At 48.8% G+C, this 17,994-nt stretch overlaps 2 protein-coding genes across 2 annotated transcripts in view; one reads left to right on the forward strand and one right to left on the reverse strand.

The window, feature by feature from the left end:
- The window catches only part of LOC144595117 (uncharacterized), a 144,501-nt gene extending 135,329 nt beyond the window's left edge, over nucleotides 1-9,172 (reverse strand). Inside the window, exon 1 of the mRNA XM_078402194.1 lies at nucleotides 8,945-9,172. The gene's annotated coding sequence lies outside the window, so the exon portion shown is untranslated. The remainder of the gene's footprint in view (nucleotides 1-8,944) is intronic.
- A 470-nt stretch (nucleotides 9,173-9,642) lies between these two features.
- LOC144595118 (uncharacterized) overlaps nucleotides 9,643-17,994 on the forward strand; it is a 144,930-nt gene continuing 136,578 nt past the window's right edge. Inside the window, exon 1 of the mRNA XM_078402195.1 lies at nucleotides 9,643-9,929. Within this exon, the coding sequence (XP_078258321.1) occupies nucleotides 9,858-9,929 (72 nt within the window). The 5' untranslated portion in view covers nucleotides 9,643-9,857. The remainder of the gene's footprint in view (nucleotides 9,930-17,994) is intronic.

The following is a 17,994-nucleotide window of genomic DNA, read 5'->3' on the forward strand; positions in this document are numbered from 1 at the left end:
AAAACCAGGTCCTGGTTTAACACGGGCAAGTAGGACTAGGTCTGGTCAGCATGAATGAATTGGGCCGCTGAGCCTTTTGTATGCTGTATCATTATCACCCTACATCTGCGTTATAATATGGAGACCAGAAGCAAACTCATGCTGTGGTTGGCCTGTTGCCTATTGTTTTAGTCATATCTGGAAACAAATCCATTGTTTGTCTGCTATCTTTCTACCCTGAACCAACAGTAGCAAGTACATTAATCAGAAGTGCCAAGTTGATGATGCATTACGGCTTCCTCCTTCCTTCAGACTAGAGCCAACTTGGTTCAGTCCACATGATAGACCAAAACAGTACAGCACGGCACAGAAACAGGCACTTCGGCCCACCATATCTATGTTACCATGATGTCAATTTAAACCAATGCCAGAGACACAAGGAACTGCAGATGCTGGTTTACAAAAAACACTGAAATTGCTAGAGTAACTCACAGGTCAGGCAGCATCTCGGGAGGACATGGATAGGCGATATTTCATCTGCTTTTGCACCCTCTCCAAAGCATTGACATATTTCCTGTGATACCATGACCTTAACTGCACACAATATTCCAAATGTCGCCTAACAAAAAGTCTTTTGCAGCTGAAACATGACTTCCCAACTTCTCAATAACCCAACTCAATAAAGGGAAATATACTGTATGCCTTCTTTGGCATCCTGCTCAGTTATGTTGCCAGTATTATCGACTTGCTCCCCGAAATCTGCGTCAATTGGAGCTCCATAGGTCCCTATTATTTACTGGAGACTAATCCCATACTCTTTCCGCTGCATGTTCATGCACCAATCTAAATGCCTCTTACATGTAACCATTGTAACTGCTTCCACCACCTCCGTTAGCATGTTCCAAGAACCTACCACTCACTCTTTGTGTAAAGAACTTGCCAAACAAATTTCCTTTAAACTTTTTCCCTCTCACCTTTAACCTATATGTTCCAGTCTTTGACATTTCCACTCTGGCAAAAAGACTCTGATTGCCTACCTTATCAATGCCTCTCATGTTATTTTGCTTTATCTAGGCTCCCCTCAGCCTCCGATGTTCCAGAGAAAACAATCCAAGTTTTCCAACCTCATAGCTAAATGTTTTGTAATTATATGCAACATCCAAGTGAAACAAACAATCTGCTGGAAGATCATCCCTTGCCCCCTTCCTCCACCCCAGTAATTTAACCAGTTCCCCATTTCACCACCTTGTATTCCTCTTGAGATCACACCTTCCCTAGCGAACAATGGGCCTACCAGGGTACCTTCCTGACTGAGGTCATTTGTTGTTGGCCCTGATTGGTCCTGGTCTTTTCTTGCCTCCAGCTCTTCAATATTCCCTCCTCCCCCTACTTCCAGTCTGAAGAAGGGACCCGACCCAAAATGTCACCCATCCTTTTTATCCTGACCCGCTGAGTTAAAGGAGAGGAGGTCATACACAATCTTTAACATCCTACTCACTTGTGTTGCCACTTTCCTGGAGATGCATGCTAAGATTTCTCTCTGCATCAATGTTCCAAAGACCCTATCATTTACTGTATTTTTTTTTCCTTTTGCATTTCACCTCCCAATGCAACACATCACACTTATCCAGATTAAACTCCATGTCCTATTTCTCTGTCCATATTTCTAACTGGTTACACAAGAAATTGGAGATGTCCGAATTTAGAGCAAAAAAAAAGTGCTGGAAGGACTCAGCAGGTCAGGCAACATTTATGGAGGATGGACACAAAAAGTTGGAGTAACTCAGCGGGACAGGCAGCATCTCTGGAGAGAAGGAATGGGTGACGTTTCGGGTCAAGACCCTTCCTAACCTGAACATCTATGGAGGAAATAGACAGACAATATTCAGGACAGGGCCCTTCTTCAGAATGATCCATTTCCTGCTGTATCCTTTGACAAACTTCATCACTATCCATTACACCAACAATTTATGTGTTACCTACAATATTAACAACCAACTGAAAGCACTGGGTACAGCAATCACTATGGGATCAAACACCCCAATTGTGGCAATGAAGACAAGTACTCCAGGATACTTGTGCCTCTAGCCAAGCAGTTCCAGTACAACCGCAACATTGGCATTAAAAACCCGACAATGTGGAACACTGTCCTTTTTTAAAAAACACAGCACAAACCCAACTTGGGCAATTAATATACTCTCGATCATCAGCAAAGTTATGGAAGCTGTTGCCTAGAAAGCGATCAAGTAGCCCTAACTTCCAATAACCTTCTCACTGATGTCCATCGAAAGTTGCACCAGGACAACTTCAGCTCTCATCACACCCTTGGTCAAATAGTGACCAAGGAGCTAAATTCCAGAGGTGAGAAGAGAGGAAATTACCTCGATGTCAAGGCAACATTTGACATTCTGGAGCCCCAGTGAAACTGAAGTGAATAAGAAAACATTCCAGTGGTTGTAGCTTGTACAAAGGAAGATGGTTATGATTATTAGATACATAGACAATAGGTGCAGGAGTAGGCCATTCGGCCCTTCAAGCCAGCACCGCCATTCAATGTGATCATGGCTGATCATCCACAATCAGTACCCCGTTCTTGCCTTCTCCCCATATCCCCTGATTCCGCTAGCCCTGAGTGCTCCATCTAACTCTCTTGAATACATCCAGTGAATAGGCCTCCACTGCCTTCTGAGGCAGAGGACTCCACAAATTCACAACTCTCTGTGTGTAAAAGTTTTTCCTCATCTCAGTTCTAAATGGCCTATCCCTTATTCTTAAACTGTGGCCCCTGGTTCTGGACTCCCCCAACATCGGGAACATGTTTCCTGCATTTAGCGTGTCCAATCCCTTAATAATTTTATATATTTCTATAAGATCCCCTTTCATCCTTCTAAATTCCAGTGACTACAAGCCCAGTTGCTCCATTTTTTCATCATGTGGCAGTCATGCCATCCCGGGAATTAAGCTTGTGACTCTATGCCACACGCCCTCAATAGCAAGAATGTCCTTCCTCCAATTAGGAGACCAAAACTGCACACAATACTCCAGGTGTGGTCTCACCAGGGCCCTGTACAACTGCAGAAGGACCTCTTTGCTCCTATACTCAACTCCTCTTGTTATGAAGGCTAACATGCCATTAGCTTTCTTCACTGCCTGCTGTACCTGCATGCTTACTTTCGGTGACTGATGTACAAGGACACCCAGGTCTCGTTATACTTCCCCTTTTCCTAACCTGACACCATTCAGATAATAATCTGCCTTCCTGTTCTTGTCACCCAAGTGGATAACCTCACATTGATCCACATAAGACCGCATCTGCCATGCATCTGCCCACTCACCCAACCTGCCCAAGTCACTCTGCATCCTCATAGCATCCTCTTCACAGTTCACACTGCCACCCAGCTTTGTGCCATCTGCGAATTTGCTAATGTTACTTATAATTCCTTCATCTAAATCATTAGTCACTGCCTGCCATTCTGAAAGGGACCTGTTTAACCCTACTCTTTGTTTACTGTCTGCCAACCAATTTTCTATCCATGTCAATACCCTACCCCCAATACCATGTGCTCTAATTTTGCCCACTAATCTCCAGTGTGGGACCTTATCAAAGGCTTTCTGAAAATCCAGGTACACTACCTCCACTGGCTCTCCCTTGTCCATTTTACGTGTTACATCCTCAAAAAATTCCAGATTAGTCAAGCATGATTTCCCCTTCATAAATCCATGCTGACTTGGACAGATCCTGTTACTGCTATCCAAATGCGCCACTATTACATCTTTAATAATTGACTCCAGTATCTTCCTCACCACCAATGTTAGGCTAACTGGTCTATAATTCTTTGCTTTCTCTCTCCCCCCTTTCTTGAAAAGTGGGATAACATTAGCTACCCTCCAATCCACAGGAACTGATCCAGAATCTATAGAACATTGGAAAATGATCACTAATGCGTCCAACAGGTAGTGTAAGAAAATAACTGCAGATGCTGGTACAAATCGAAGGTATTTATTTCACAAAATGCTGGAGTAACTCAGCAGGTCAGGCAGCATCTCAGGAGAGAAGGAATGGGTGACGTTTTGGGTCGAGACCCTTCTTCAGACTGATATCAGGGGGGAGGGACAAAGGAAGGATAGAGGTGGAGACAGGAAGATAGAGGGAGAACTGGGAAGGGGAGGGGAAGAGAGGGACAGAGGAACTATCTAAAGTTGGAGAACCCAATGCGTCCAAAATTTCTAGAGTTACCTCCTTGAATACCCTGGGGTGCAGACCGTCAGGCCCTAATGATTTATCAGCCTTCAGTCCCATCAGTCTATCCAACACCATTTCCTGACGAATGTGAATTTCCTTCAGTTCCTCCGTCACCCTAGGTCCTCTAGGTCCTCTGGTACATCTGGGAGATTGTGTCTTCTTCAGTGAAGACAGAACCAAAGTACCTGTTCAACTCATCTGCCATTTCCTTGTTCCCCATAATAAATTCACCTGTTTCTGTCTTCAAGGGACCCACGTTTGTCTTAACTATTTCTTTCTCATCACATACCTAAAGAAGCTTTTACTATCCTCCTATATATTCTTGGCTAGCTTACCCTCGTACTTCGCCTTTTCTCCCCATATTGCTTTTTTAGTTACCTTCAGTTGATCTTTAAAAGTTTCCTAATCATCTGGCATCCTGCTCATCTTTGCTATGTTATACTTCTCTTTTATTTTTCTACTGTCCTTGACTTCCCTGGTCAGCCACGGTGGCCTCTTACTCCCCTTAAAATCTTTCTTCCTCTTTGGAATGAAATGATCCTGCATCTTCCGGATTATGCCCAGAAATACCTGCCATTGCTGTTCCACTGTCATCCCTGCTAGGGTCCCTTTCCAGTAAACTTTGGCCAGCTCCTCCCTCATGCCTCCATAGTCCCCTTTGTTCAACTGCAATACTGCCACTTCCAATTTTACCTTCTCCCTCTCAAATTGCAGATTAAAACTTATCATATTATGGTCATCACCTCCTAATGGTTCCTTTACTTTGAGTTCCCTTATCAAATCCGGTTCATTACACAACACTACATCCTGAATTGCCTTTCCCCTGATATGCTCCAGTGCAAGCTGCTCTCAGAATCCATCTCGGGGGCACTCTACAAATTCCCTTTCTTGGGGTCCAGTACCAACCTGATTTTCCCAGCCTACCTGCATGTTGAAATCTCCCATAATCACCGTAGCATTACCTTTGTTACATGCCAATTTTAACTCCTGATGCAACTTGCCCCCCATCTCCAGACTACTGTTTAGGGGCCTGTTGATAACTCCCATTAGGGTCTTTTTACCCTAACAATTTCTCAGTTCCATCCACAATTACTCTACATCTTCTGATTCTATGTCACCCTCACTGAATCTCATTCTTTTCCAACAGAACCACTCCACCCCCTCTGCCCACCTGTCTGTCTTTTCGATAGGGCGTATAGCCCTGAATATTCAGTTCCCAGCTTTGATCTTTTTGCAGCCATGAGAGGTCAATTGATAACATATATAACATATAACAACCACAGCATGGAAACAGGCCTGTCCGGCCCTACCAGTCCACGCCGACCATTCTCCCTGACCTAGTCTCATCTACCTGCACTCAGACCATAACCCTCTAATCCCCTCTTATCCATATACCTATCCAATTTACTCTTAAATAATAAAATCGAGCCAGCCTCCACCACTTCCACCGGAAGCCCATTCCATACAGCCACAACCCTCTGAGTAAAGAAGTTCCCCCTCATGTTACCCCTAAACCTTTGTCCCTCAATTCTGATGCCAGGAATCAGCGCAGGAGGCCCCCGGGCAGTGGCCTGGGTCCAACTATCTCCAGCTGCTTCTATCCACTCTGAAGTCAGATGTGGGGGCTTTCACACCTTGGTGATATTGCTGATGCAGACAGATTTTATCAGCTCTTCCATAGCATGAGTTCACCCACTCAAACCTCACTTCCTTGCCCCACATATACAACCTACAGGATGTGGAGGCCTTGGAGAGGCTGCAGAAATCGTTCACCAGATATTGCCCAGACTGCAGCCATGAGGAGAGCCTGTACATTTTTAGAGCATCGAAGACTAAGGGAGGGGGGATCTGATAAAAGTGTGTTAAATTAGAGAGGCATAAATGAGGTAGACAGTCAGGATCTTTCTCCCAGAGTGGATAAGTCATATACAAATGGACATAGGTTAAGATGAGAGGGGGGCAGTTTACAGGAGATTTGCCAGACAAGTTTTTAAAATACTTTACACAGAGTGTGGAAGGTGCCTGGAATGCACTGCCGGGAGAGGTGGTGAAAGCGAATACCATAGCAACGTTTGAGGTATTTAGAGAGGCATGTGGACAGGCAAGGAATAGATGGATATGGGCCATGTGTAGGTCATAAGGTCATGTAATAGGAGCAGAACTAGGTCATTCGGCCCATCAGGTCTACTCCGCCATTCAAATATGGCTGATCTATCTGTCCCTCCTAACCTAATTCCCCAGCCTTCTCCCTATAACCTCCGACACCCGTACTAATCGTTCAGGTAGATGGTGTAAGAAAATAACTGCAGATGCTGGTACAAATCGAAGGTATTTATTCACAAAATGCTGGAGTAACTCAGCAGGTCAGGCAGCATCTCAGGAGAGAAGGAATGGGTGACGTTTTGGGTCGAGACCCTTCTTGAGACTGATGTCGGGGGGGGGGGGGGGGCGGGACAAAGGAAGGATATAGGTGGAGACAGGAAGATAGAGGGAGATCTGGGAAGGAGGAGGGGAAGAGAGGGACAGAGGAACTATCTAATGTCAATGTTCATACTGCTGGGCTGCAAGCTGTCAAAGCGAAATATGCTGTTCCTGATGGGATTGGTTAGGCTGTCATGTTGGTCTGCACAACCACAATGAAATGAAGGGCCTGTTCCTGTGTTGTGTTGTAATGTGTTCTCTGTAAGATTGTCATCAGCGAAGCAGACGAGAGAGGGGTCACACAGAAGATCACCCCACTTTGGAATGTGGTACTTTTGGACAGAGAGGAGGGTGGAGAGGGAGGGATGCACCACAGCAGGAACCAGGGCAGTACTTGCTGGCAGTGGGCGAGTCAGTTTGAAGAATGGTTCCGACAGGAAAAGTCAACTATCCCTGTTCTACGATACGATACGAAAGAACTTTATTTATCCCAGGAGGGAAATTGATCATAAAACAAAAGATACATGAAACAAAAGATACATGCAGTTGTACAGGGCCCTAGTGAGACCGCACCTGGAGTACTGTGTGCAGTTTTGGTCTCCAAATTTGAGGAAGGATATTCTTGCTATTGAGGGCGTGCAGCGTAGGTTTACTAGGTTAATTCCCGGAATGGCGGGACTATCATATGTTGAAAGACTGGAGCGACTAGGCTTGTATACACTGGAATTTAGAAGGATGAGAGGAGATCTTATTGAAACGTATAAGATTATTAAGGGGTTGGACACGTTAGAGGCAGGAAACATGTTCCCAATGTTGGGGGAGTCCAGAACAAGGGGCCACAGTTTAAGAATAAGGGGTAGGCCATTTAGAACCGAGACGAGGAAAAACTTTTTCAGTCAGAGAGTTGTGAATCTGTGGAATTCTCTGCCTCAGAAGGCAGTGGAGGCCAATTCTCTGAATGCATTCAAGAGAGAGCTAGATAGAGCTCTTAAGGATAGCGGAGTCAGGGGGTATGGGGAGAAGGCAGGAACGGGGTACTGATTGAGAATGATCAGCCGTGATCACATTAAATGGCGGTGCTGGCTCGAAGGGCCGAATGGCCTCCTCCTGCACCTATTGTCTATTGAAACAAAAAATTAAAGCGATGAGTGGAAAGGATTGGGGATATGCAAAGATTGTGGGTGGGGGGCGGGTAGGGATGTCAGTCTACCCCACGACAGAAGGGGAGGGGTTGTACAGTTGGATAGCCACAAGGATCTCCTGTGGCGTTCTGTCCTGCATCTTGGTGGAACCAGTCTGTTGCCGAAGGTACTCCTCGGGTTGACAAATATGTCATGGAGGGGGTGAGCTGTATTGTCCAAGAGATTCTGCAGAGATGATGCCTGAACCGCTGATTTACTCCAGCACTTTGTCTATTTTTTTTGTAAACCAGCATCTGCAGTTCCTTTTTTCTACGTAACAATGAGATAAATCGTGACAAAAAAAGGCAGCATTGGCTGATCCTGGGATATTTGGATCAATCCCGCCCACTGCCCATCCCACGGCTGCGGAATGAATATGCCATCCTCAATCTCTCCGTCAGGGACTTTGGTCGGGGTAGACGGGTCTACACTCAGCATCTCGCTACCTCAATGGGGAACAGCGTACACCAAAGTGGAACCCGCCCCTCGGCGTTACACATGGCCACCCCCAGCCCCGCCTTTGTACATGGCCACCCCCAGCCCCCACCCCTCCCCCCCCACCTCCCACCCCTCCCCCCCCACCTCCGCCTTTGCACATGGCCACCCCCCCAACCCCCACCCTCCGGCAGCGGCCAGTGTCAGACATCTCGGCCACCACTATATCCGCACAGTTACACCAAGCGCTCAAAGTATTGCCCGCACCCAGCAGTCTGCTCAAGAACGTGTTGAGTGAGGGCCGGTTGTCCCGGGACTGATGAACCTTAGCCGAACCCTCAACATGTGTGTGTGTGTGTGTGTATATATATATATATATATATGTGTGTGTGTGTGTGTGTGTGTGTATATATGTGTGTGTATGTATGTGTATGTGTGTGCGTGTATATATATATGTGTGTGTGTGCGTATATGTGTGTGTGTGTATGTGTGCCTCTATTGCACGCGGGTAGTCGGGGGGGGGGGGGGGGGGGTCACACACAACTATTGCCTTCCCTCAAGGGCACTCGGGCTGAAGTTACCTAAAGTCACTAAGGGTCTCAGTCCCTCCTCTCCATCTCTCATCCCCACTAATACACCGACCGAACAGTCGCACTGCCGGATAACTTCAGTCCGTGTTACTCACCGCTGCCTCCAAGCTCGGTGAGTCTGAGCCAAGAGCAGCTAGCACATCTGCGGAAGCACCAGCCGCGCTCTCCCCTTGTCCGGACTTCACCTGGGAAGTAGTGCCGGGCCACACGGGCGAGGAGCGGGTACTGAGCCTTCGTCCTCTCACTGCCTCAGGGCTCGGGGGGCTTCGCTGTGCAGTTGTGGAGCGGTGCGGGTCGGCAGTGCGTCTGCACACAGTTTGGCAGAGCTGGAAATCCGCTCCCAGTTCACTCGCTCCTCCCACCCTCGCAGCCCCTTAAACATGTTGCAGCGACAGATTAACCCTTGGCTGCACTACCCCGCACACTTTAGGGAGAGGGACCAAGGACCGTAGCTGTCACCAACGACCGTAGCACATGTAGATGTGTGCGGAGACCGAACCTACTCTATTTGTCCCAAATAGACAAGTGGGAGCCGCCGCCGCCGTCTTTGCCCTGGGAGATCCGGGGAGCTACCAAAGGAAGAGAAAAGCGCCAAGACGTTTACTCCTGAATCGTTTCTTTGCTGTCCGCGATAGAGTTGGGACTGGGGAGGGGGTGAAGGGCGTTAATGCCCGGGGACCGACTGCAGGGAAACTTGGCGCGACTTGGCACAAACTTTCCCGTCCTCGTGGTTATCTCAAAGTCCTGGTGGAACCCATCTTCCAGCTCCTGAAAGTGCAGCCAAAGGGTTAATCTCTCCCTGCAACGTGTTTGAGGGTGGGAGGAGAGAGTAAAGTGGGAGCGGAGAGCGGATTCCCAGATCTGGCAATCTGAGTGCAGACGCACTAACGACCTGCTCCGCTCTACAACTGCACAGCGCCCTGGGCACAGAGAGAGACAGAGAGACCCGCTCCTCACCAGTGTGTGGCCAGGCACTGCCTCCTATGTAAAGCCCAGACATAGGGCGACATGGTCCCTCAGATGCGGTGGCTGCTCCCGGCCATCATCCTCCTGGCTCAGTCTCGGCGCTCGGAGGCAGCGGTGAGTAACACAGACTGAAGTTATACCGGGGAGTGCGGGTGTTCGGCCGGCCGGTGTGTTCGCGGGGGTGAGTGAGGGGCAGTATGCGGGCCGAACGACGGGACTGAGACTTCGAGCACCGGGTGACTTTAGGGAACTTCAGCCCCGAGTGTTCTTGAGAGAAGACAATAGTTGTGTGTGACCCCTGAACACCAGCGTGTAATAGTGACCCCCCCCCCAGAGACACATACACAGCCACACACACACATGCACTGACACACACACACGGAGACACACAGACACACATGCACACACACGGAGACACACAGAAGCATGCACAGACACATACTTACACTGCACACATACATACACATACATACATATACACACACACACACACACACACACACACACACAGAAGCATGCACAGAGACACATATTTATACTGCACACATACATACACACAATCATACACATACATACACACAAACATACACACGCACACATGTAGACGCACAGGTTAGTGATGTGTGAGGGTCCCGGTTACGATGCATTAGTCCCCGACAACAGGCCATGAGGAAGTTAGTTCTGGGGCAAACTTCTGGGAGGTGGCGAGGCAGTGAGCGGTTGTGAACCGTGTCCGTGTGACCGTGCGGGGGGGAGGGGATGCTGTTCTCCGGCGAGATGTCCGATACTGCCAGGCGACGGGCCGAATTAACCCCGCTGCTGCGTCTGGCGTGTGGCCCTTTGTAATGTATGAAGCGCATCGGCGGGATGTGTACAATCTCATTGTGGTAGTTGTGGGCTGGGACTCTCTGAAGGAGGGGGGGGGGAGGGAGGGGAGGGGATGATGCGGAGGGGGAAGGGGTGGATGGGGGATGGGGTGTGTGGTAAGGAGTCGGGAGGGGTAGTGAGGAAGGGGGGAGGGGTGAGCAGGTTGAGGAGGAAGGGGATAAGGGGGTGTTGAGGAGGGGAGGGGAAGAGAGGAGGGGTGAGGGAGTGGGGCTTTGGATGAGTTTTGGGTCTGGACTGGAGGGAAGGGAGGGTTGTGGGTGTGGGCTGAGAGGATGCCGGAAGGGAGAGGTTGGTGAATATGTATCTCGGATTCTATTCCGTCGACTGGTAAGTGCCCCTTTCCCCCATCTGTGCATTGAAATTCCCGTGCCCAAGAGTCGGGAAGAGGTCCGCTCTACTCTGGCGCTGGCTTGATCCCAGCCGGGTTTTCCTCTCCCTGAGGACAACATTCCCATGGAGTTGGGACGAGGTTGGACCGGTCCGTCCCAGTCTTTGCCCTGATCATCGGCGGGCAGGTGGAGCTGAGTGGACAGGGACGTCTCCCCTCTGGGAATGTGATCGGGCTGCTCTGGACTCGGTGCCGAGATACGCCTCACACCTCCAGCACGCCGTTCCCTAACCTCACTCCACCGCCAGGAGCCTTGAGGTGAAGGGAGAATGGAGGGAAGATCCCTGGACCCCTGACTCTTCTCCTCCACCACCCTCTCCTCCCCCTTACTCCCACCATCCCATCTCCCACCACTCCCCCCTCTCTTCCACCACCCCCCCCTCTCTCCCAGCACCACATCTCCCTCTCTCCCACCACTTCTCTCTCTCTCTCTCCCTCTCTGTCTCTGTCTATGTCCCTCTCTCCCTCCCACCACTCCCCCTCTCCCTCCCACCACACCCTATCTCTCTCTCTCCCACCACCCCCTTTCTCCCACCACCCCCCCCTCTCCCTCCCACCACACCCTCTCCCTCCCACCACACCCTCTCTCTCTCTCTCTCTCCCACCACCCCCTCTCCCTCCCACCACCCTTCTCTCTCTGGCCCTCTCTCTCTCTCTCCCACCACTCTCCCTCCCACCACTCCCCCTCCCACCACCCTTCTCTCTCTGGACCCCCAATTAGGATCTGTGTGATCGTCTCTCCCAACTTCCACATGCGTGCCGTCTAAAGGGGAAGGTTCCACTATCCCCTGTCCCGCTAAAGTGGGGGTGGGATTGGACGCTCGATACCTGCCTGAAACATTGGCCCAGTTTGAGTCTCCCTCTGATTCTCACTGGAATCACTCGCCTCTCATTTGTTGAGATAAATTACAGACGCAGCAATCTGGCCCGTCCGATGCTGCGAATTCTCTCCATAAATCTTTCTTCTTTTCTCCCATCGCTTCCCATTTGCCCTTTGTAAACCTCTCCCAGCTGTTCCCCACTCCTTGCGATTTCACGTCAGTTGCCCGCAGTCGGATTCCACTCCTTTGAAACTCGAGGCCACACGATTAGCCACACTAAAGATGCAGCGAGTTATATCAGCGGCACACCCGTGGTCTCGTACCAGGAGGGAGGATATGTGTGAGAAGGTTTCAGTAAGAGGCTCCACAGACACAGAGACACATACACACACACTCACTCACACACACACACACACACACACACAGACAGACAGACACACACACACAGACAGACACACACACACACACACACACACACACACACACACACACACAGGGACAGGGACACACAGATACAGGGACACACACGCATACATACATACAGACACAGGGACACAGACACACACACGCACACAGGCACAGGGACACACACACACACCCACCCACACTCACACACAGCCACACACAGGGACACACAGATACAGACACACGCACACAGGCACAGGGACACACACACACACACACACACACACACACACACAGACAAACACACACACGTACACACACACACAGACACAGGGACACACAGATACAGGGACACACAGATACAGGGACACACAGACACAGGGACACATAGATACAGCGACACACAGACATACACACACACACACACAGGGATACACAGATACAGGGACACACACACACACACACACAGACACAGAGGGACACACACACACACACAGACACAGACACACACACGGACACACCCACAGACACATACAGACACACAGGCAGACACACAGGCACGCACACACAGATACACACACACACACACACACACACACACAGTGAAAACATTCCAACAACCTCAGATATGATATAAACATTAGACTTTAAAAACTTTCAATGGGCGGATAAAGAAAGAGCACTTTTTGCCCTCCAGTTTGTTAACATGGTGTGTATGTCTGGTACATGCCCTGTTAGGCTGAATGGCTTGTTACGCCAATCATGGAATGCTACTGAAGAATTCTTTTCCTGGCAGCACCAAGAGTACATAGCAGTCTGAAGCAGGGTACCCATCCGAACTGCCTCCTGTCCATTCCTTCCTGACCAGCTGAGTTCCTCCAGCATTTTGTGCCTTGCTTAAGATTCCATCATCTGTGGGTCCTTGCGACCCCAAATAATTTTTGTTGTTCCCCTCGATCCTGCAGAGAATGGGAGAGAAAGGGAGGGGGAGAGAAGAGAGAGCCAGAAAGGAGGGTAGGGTAGGGGGTGGGGTGGGTTGAGGAAGGATTAAATGAGGAAAGGGCGAGAGGTGAGAGGGAGATGTATTCAAGAAACAAGTTGTGAGAATCTTGAACTGCCCAGAGGCCTACCATTTACTGTGTAGGTCCTGCCTTTGTTCGATGTCCCAAAATACAACACCCACATTTCTCTGTATTAAATTCCATCAACCATTTCTCCGCCCATCTGGCCAATCGATCCAGAACCTGCTGCAATCTTTCACAACCGTCTTTACAATCTGCAAAAAAAACTAACTTTCGTATCATCAGCAAAGTTGCTAATCTTGCCTTGTATGTTCTCATCCAAATCATTGATGTAGATGACAAACTGTAATGGGCCCAACAATGAACCCAGATGCACACCACTAGTCACAGGCCTCCAGTCCAAGAAGCAACCTTCCACCATCACTCTTTGCTTCCTTCCATGGAGCCAATTTGCTATCCATTCAGCTATCTCTCCTTGGATTCCATGCGATCTAACCTTCCAGGGCAGCCTACCATGCGGAACCTTGTCGAACGCCTTACTGAAATCCATGTACACAACATCTACAGCTCTGCCCTCATCGACCATATTTGTCACGTCTTCAAAAAATAAATCAGATTTGTGAGACACAACTTCCCACATACAAAATCATGCTGACTATCCCTAAACTGCCCTTGCCCATCCAAGTGCCTGTATAACCTATCCCTCAGAATACTCTAAGGTAGACACCTAGTGTGTTCGCTTAACGGAGGTTGCTTAGCAACCCGCCTCCCGGCCCGGGCGACCACCATTGGTGGAGCGGGAGCACGTGACCGCTGGCTGGGTGAGGTCACGTGGGGCGCAGGGCGGTGACGTCACCTTGTCCCATATTTGGGAGTGAAATAGTTGGCACCCCTACTTCAGACTTCAGAGTCGAAACACTTTGTGTTTTGCTCAAGTCTCCAGGATCTGCAGCTTCCAGTGTCTCCGCACTGGGGAACATGAATCTATTGCATCCCTACAAGGGTAATAGGCTGCATGTTCCACACTAGCTTCCAGGAATCAACTAATCCACTACAATTAGACACAGACCATAAGAGTAACTGGCCAGCTACGGGACTGCTGTAAAACAACTGGTTCACTGAAGCCCTTTTCAAAGGAAGGCTCAGTCTGCGCCAACACCATCTTGTCCTCCCACATCTGCAGCTGAATTTGGAGAGGGTCAGAGATGCCCCCCTCTCAGTGACTGCCCCCAGTTCATCCCACCCACCCTGCATCTCCAGGTTGGAAATGGAACGTGAGTCCGACTCTGCAATGGGTTCCAGGCAATCAATGTACAAGTGAATGGCCTGATCCAGAAAGCACTCACTGGCACTGCTGCGCCTAGTGTCCAGAGCACAGTGCCCACTGGTGCAGCCACTGTCAGTGCCCAGAATCAGTATCAGGGTGTAGGCATATGAAGCTTTCTGCCGAAGGTAGACATGCTGGAGTAACTCAATGGGTCAGGCAGCATCTCAGGAGAGAAGGAATGGATGACGTTTCAGCTCAAGACCCTTCTTCGGACATGAAACGTCACCCATTCCTTCTCTTCTGAGATGCTGCCTGACCCATTGAGTTACTCCAGCATTTTGTGTCTACCTTTGATTTGAACCAGCATCTGCAGTTATTTTCCTACATGAAGCTTTCTCCCAGTTACTCGTGCTTTCCTTTATTTTCTCCTTGGCACCAGATGTTGAGCTTCCCCCAGCTGGATAACAGGTTAACAATGAACACAGCTGATCACAGAAATCCTTTTCCCCGGGAACGAGTTCTTTGTTTCTGCCTTTGTCTATATAAATTCACAGAGACCGGATAAAAAGAAAATTTGTATGGTCAGACCCTCCTCAACATTTCAGTCCGTTAACATTTCTTCCACATCTCAAAAACGAGCAGTTTTGCAAGTTAATCGACTGCCTTAAATTGCAGCTTGCATATGCACGAGTAATCCCTTGCTCGACCCATCTCATAACCCCATCCCCATAACCTTGGCCTCATCCCATCAGTGTGAGCATCAAAAGGGTATAGAAAGGAGGTGAGGAGGAACTTCTTCAGTCAGGGGGTATTTAATCTGTGGAACTTATTGTTGCGGAGGGCTGTTGATGTCAAGTTAGTGGATATTTTTAAGGCAGAGATAGACAAATTATTTGAACGGGTGTCGTGTTATGGGGAGAAGGCAGGAAAATAGGATTAGGAGGCAGAGATCAACCATGATTGAATGGCAGAGTAGACTCGATGGGCCAAATGGCCTAATTCTACCCCTATAACTTATAAAAAGCCATTGATTCTCTCCTGTTTTCTCCCACTATCAAAGCAGCTGAGTGGTCGGAGGGGTGAGTGGGTTGTATGAGAGGAGGAAGGGAGTATGGGCTACAGCAGTAAGGGCTGTGTAGGACATGATGTAGAACCCCTTTCTTGCCTTTTACCCATTGCCTATCACAGCCTCATGAGATCTCAAAGTGGTTCTCAGACAATGAAATACACAATGTGTTGCTAGGCAGGTCATTGGGGCACAAGGCCTCTCGACAGTGATTCCACATGCAGTCACACAGCATCAAAATATCCTTGCCAACCATCAGGCACCCGTTTACACTTATCTTACCCTCATTCATTTTATTCTGCACACATTTCCATTCACTCATCCCACAAAATTTTCCCACTGATCTGCGACTAATAATTTACCTACAAATCCACATTTTTGGGGATGTGGAAGAAAGCTGAAGCACCCAGGGAAAACCCATGCCATCAGGAGAAAATCAAATCCTTGTAACTTTACTAACCTATCCAAGTTTAGATGAATCTGCAGGTTTAATTTATCATCAGTATTTATCATTGCCACTCGGGTGCGGGTGCGGGTGCGGAGCAGACTTGACAACTTCTTGCAAACTGGATGTACTTTGGTTGTCAACAATCCAGGAATGTCTTGAAATTTCCCAGGAATATCACCTGATCTGGTTTCCCAGTAATATCAAGTGGTACAAACTGACCAGTGGAGCAAGTCATCAAGGCTTAAAGATGTTTTCTTGTGTTATTGGTCACAAAAATACTGAAGTTAGTGGAAAGTTGTTTTTCTTCTGTCTGTTAAGATTCAGCAGATTGAGTCGCAAAGAGTCTGCTTGAACTGCGATTAACTTTGGAGATGAATGGGCCAAATACACGAGCGGTTGCAATCGAAATAACTTCTGATCAAGTCCATGACCCTGGCAGTGAGTTAGGCTTAAAAATAGAGATTCCTGATCTAAGCTCCCTCATCTCCCCTCTATGAATCGTTGATTTTTATTACGGTCACTGGTGGTTTGCTTACAACTGCAGAGGCTCCAAACTCTTGAATTTCCTTTTTGAAAATATCCCTCTGGCTCCACCCCCCCCCCCCCCCCTCCCACTCTTCCTTCCTTCCTTCCTCCCTTCCTCCCTCCCCCCCTCCCTCCCTCCCTCCCCCCCCCTCCCTCCCTCCCTCCCCCCCCTCCCTCCCTCCCTCCCCCCCCTTCCTTCCCTCCTTCCTTCCCTCCCCCTTCCTTCCTTCCCTCCCCCCTTCCCTCCTCCTAACCTTCAATCGTTCCTCCTTCCCCCACTGTTATTTTCATCTGGAATGATCCCTTTACCCATTCCCAGAGCTCATCAATAACTGATCTCAAGCTAGCACTGGGCAAAGCCCACAGGTACAACCATTAAATAGTGATATATTGGCTAAAGATCCCCATCTGCTTTTGTCAAAGAGTGTTTGTAATTTCAGCACATAAGAGTTGATCTCTTTGCAGAGTACTAAGAACAAAAATTATCCAGAAATGTTCCCGCTGCTTTGTCTTCTCCCATCGTGCTGCACCTTCTCTGAGTTTGAATGTTTACACGCTTTGTCTTTGAGTTGCAGTGGTCTCTGCCTCTCGCACTCAACCAGATAAACCTTTCCATGCTTCAGTGACTCCGAGCATAATGGCATTCCTCCGAAACTCTCAGCCTCCTGCACAGTGATAACTTAAATTCACATCCACCAGCATATGGACATGGCCACACACATGGAGTCGCACACACAGAACCACACACACACACACATTCACAGGCAGACACCCACAGGCACTGTCGCACACATGGACACAGATACTGACACTCTCACACACACTCACCCTCTCCTGCCTGATACAATGCAATTACACTTAAAGCCCACTTCTCCATTTTTATCCCTTGATCACCCAATAAGAATCCAATCACCTTATCAGTGCTGAACTTTTCAGTTGACTCTTGACCTCAGTACGGGTTGATTAGTAAGGGTTGATTAGTAAGGGTGTCAGGGGTTACAGGGAGAAGGCAGGAGAATGGGGTTGAGAGGGAAAGATAGTTCAGCCATGATGGAATGGCGGAATAGATTTGATGGGCCAAATGGCCTAATTCTGCTCCTATCACTCATGAACCTATGAACTCAGGACAATTTGGGGATGAGTGTTGCAGATTCTCACTTTCTTGTGTCTCACACTGAGAGAGAGAGAGAGAGCCCCCAGCATCACCCCTGAATGGCTGGTGTTTGAACATTAAGGATCTGCCCCCTCTTTCAGGATCCCACCCACGCACCCAACCAACCCCTAATTCATCACCTCACGCCCATCTTGACTAAAGGGAACAGAGGCCGGTGCTCTGCCAACTGTCTACA

This window comes from Rhinoraja longicauda, chromosome 7 (genome assembly GCF_053455715.1).
Source record: "Rhinoraja longicauda isolate Sanriku21f chromosome 7, sRhiLon1.1, whole genome shotgun sequence".
Taxonomy (NCBI): Eukaryota; Metazoa; Chordata; class Chondrichthyes; order Rajiformes; family Arhynchobatidae; genus Rhinoraja; species Rhinoraja longicauda.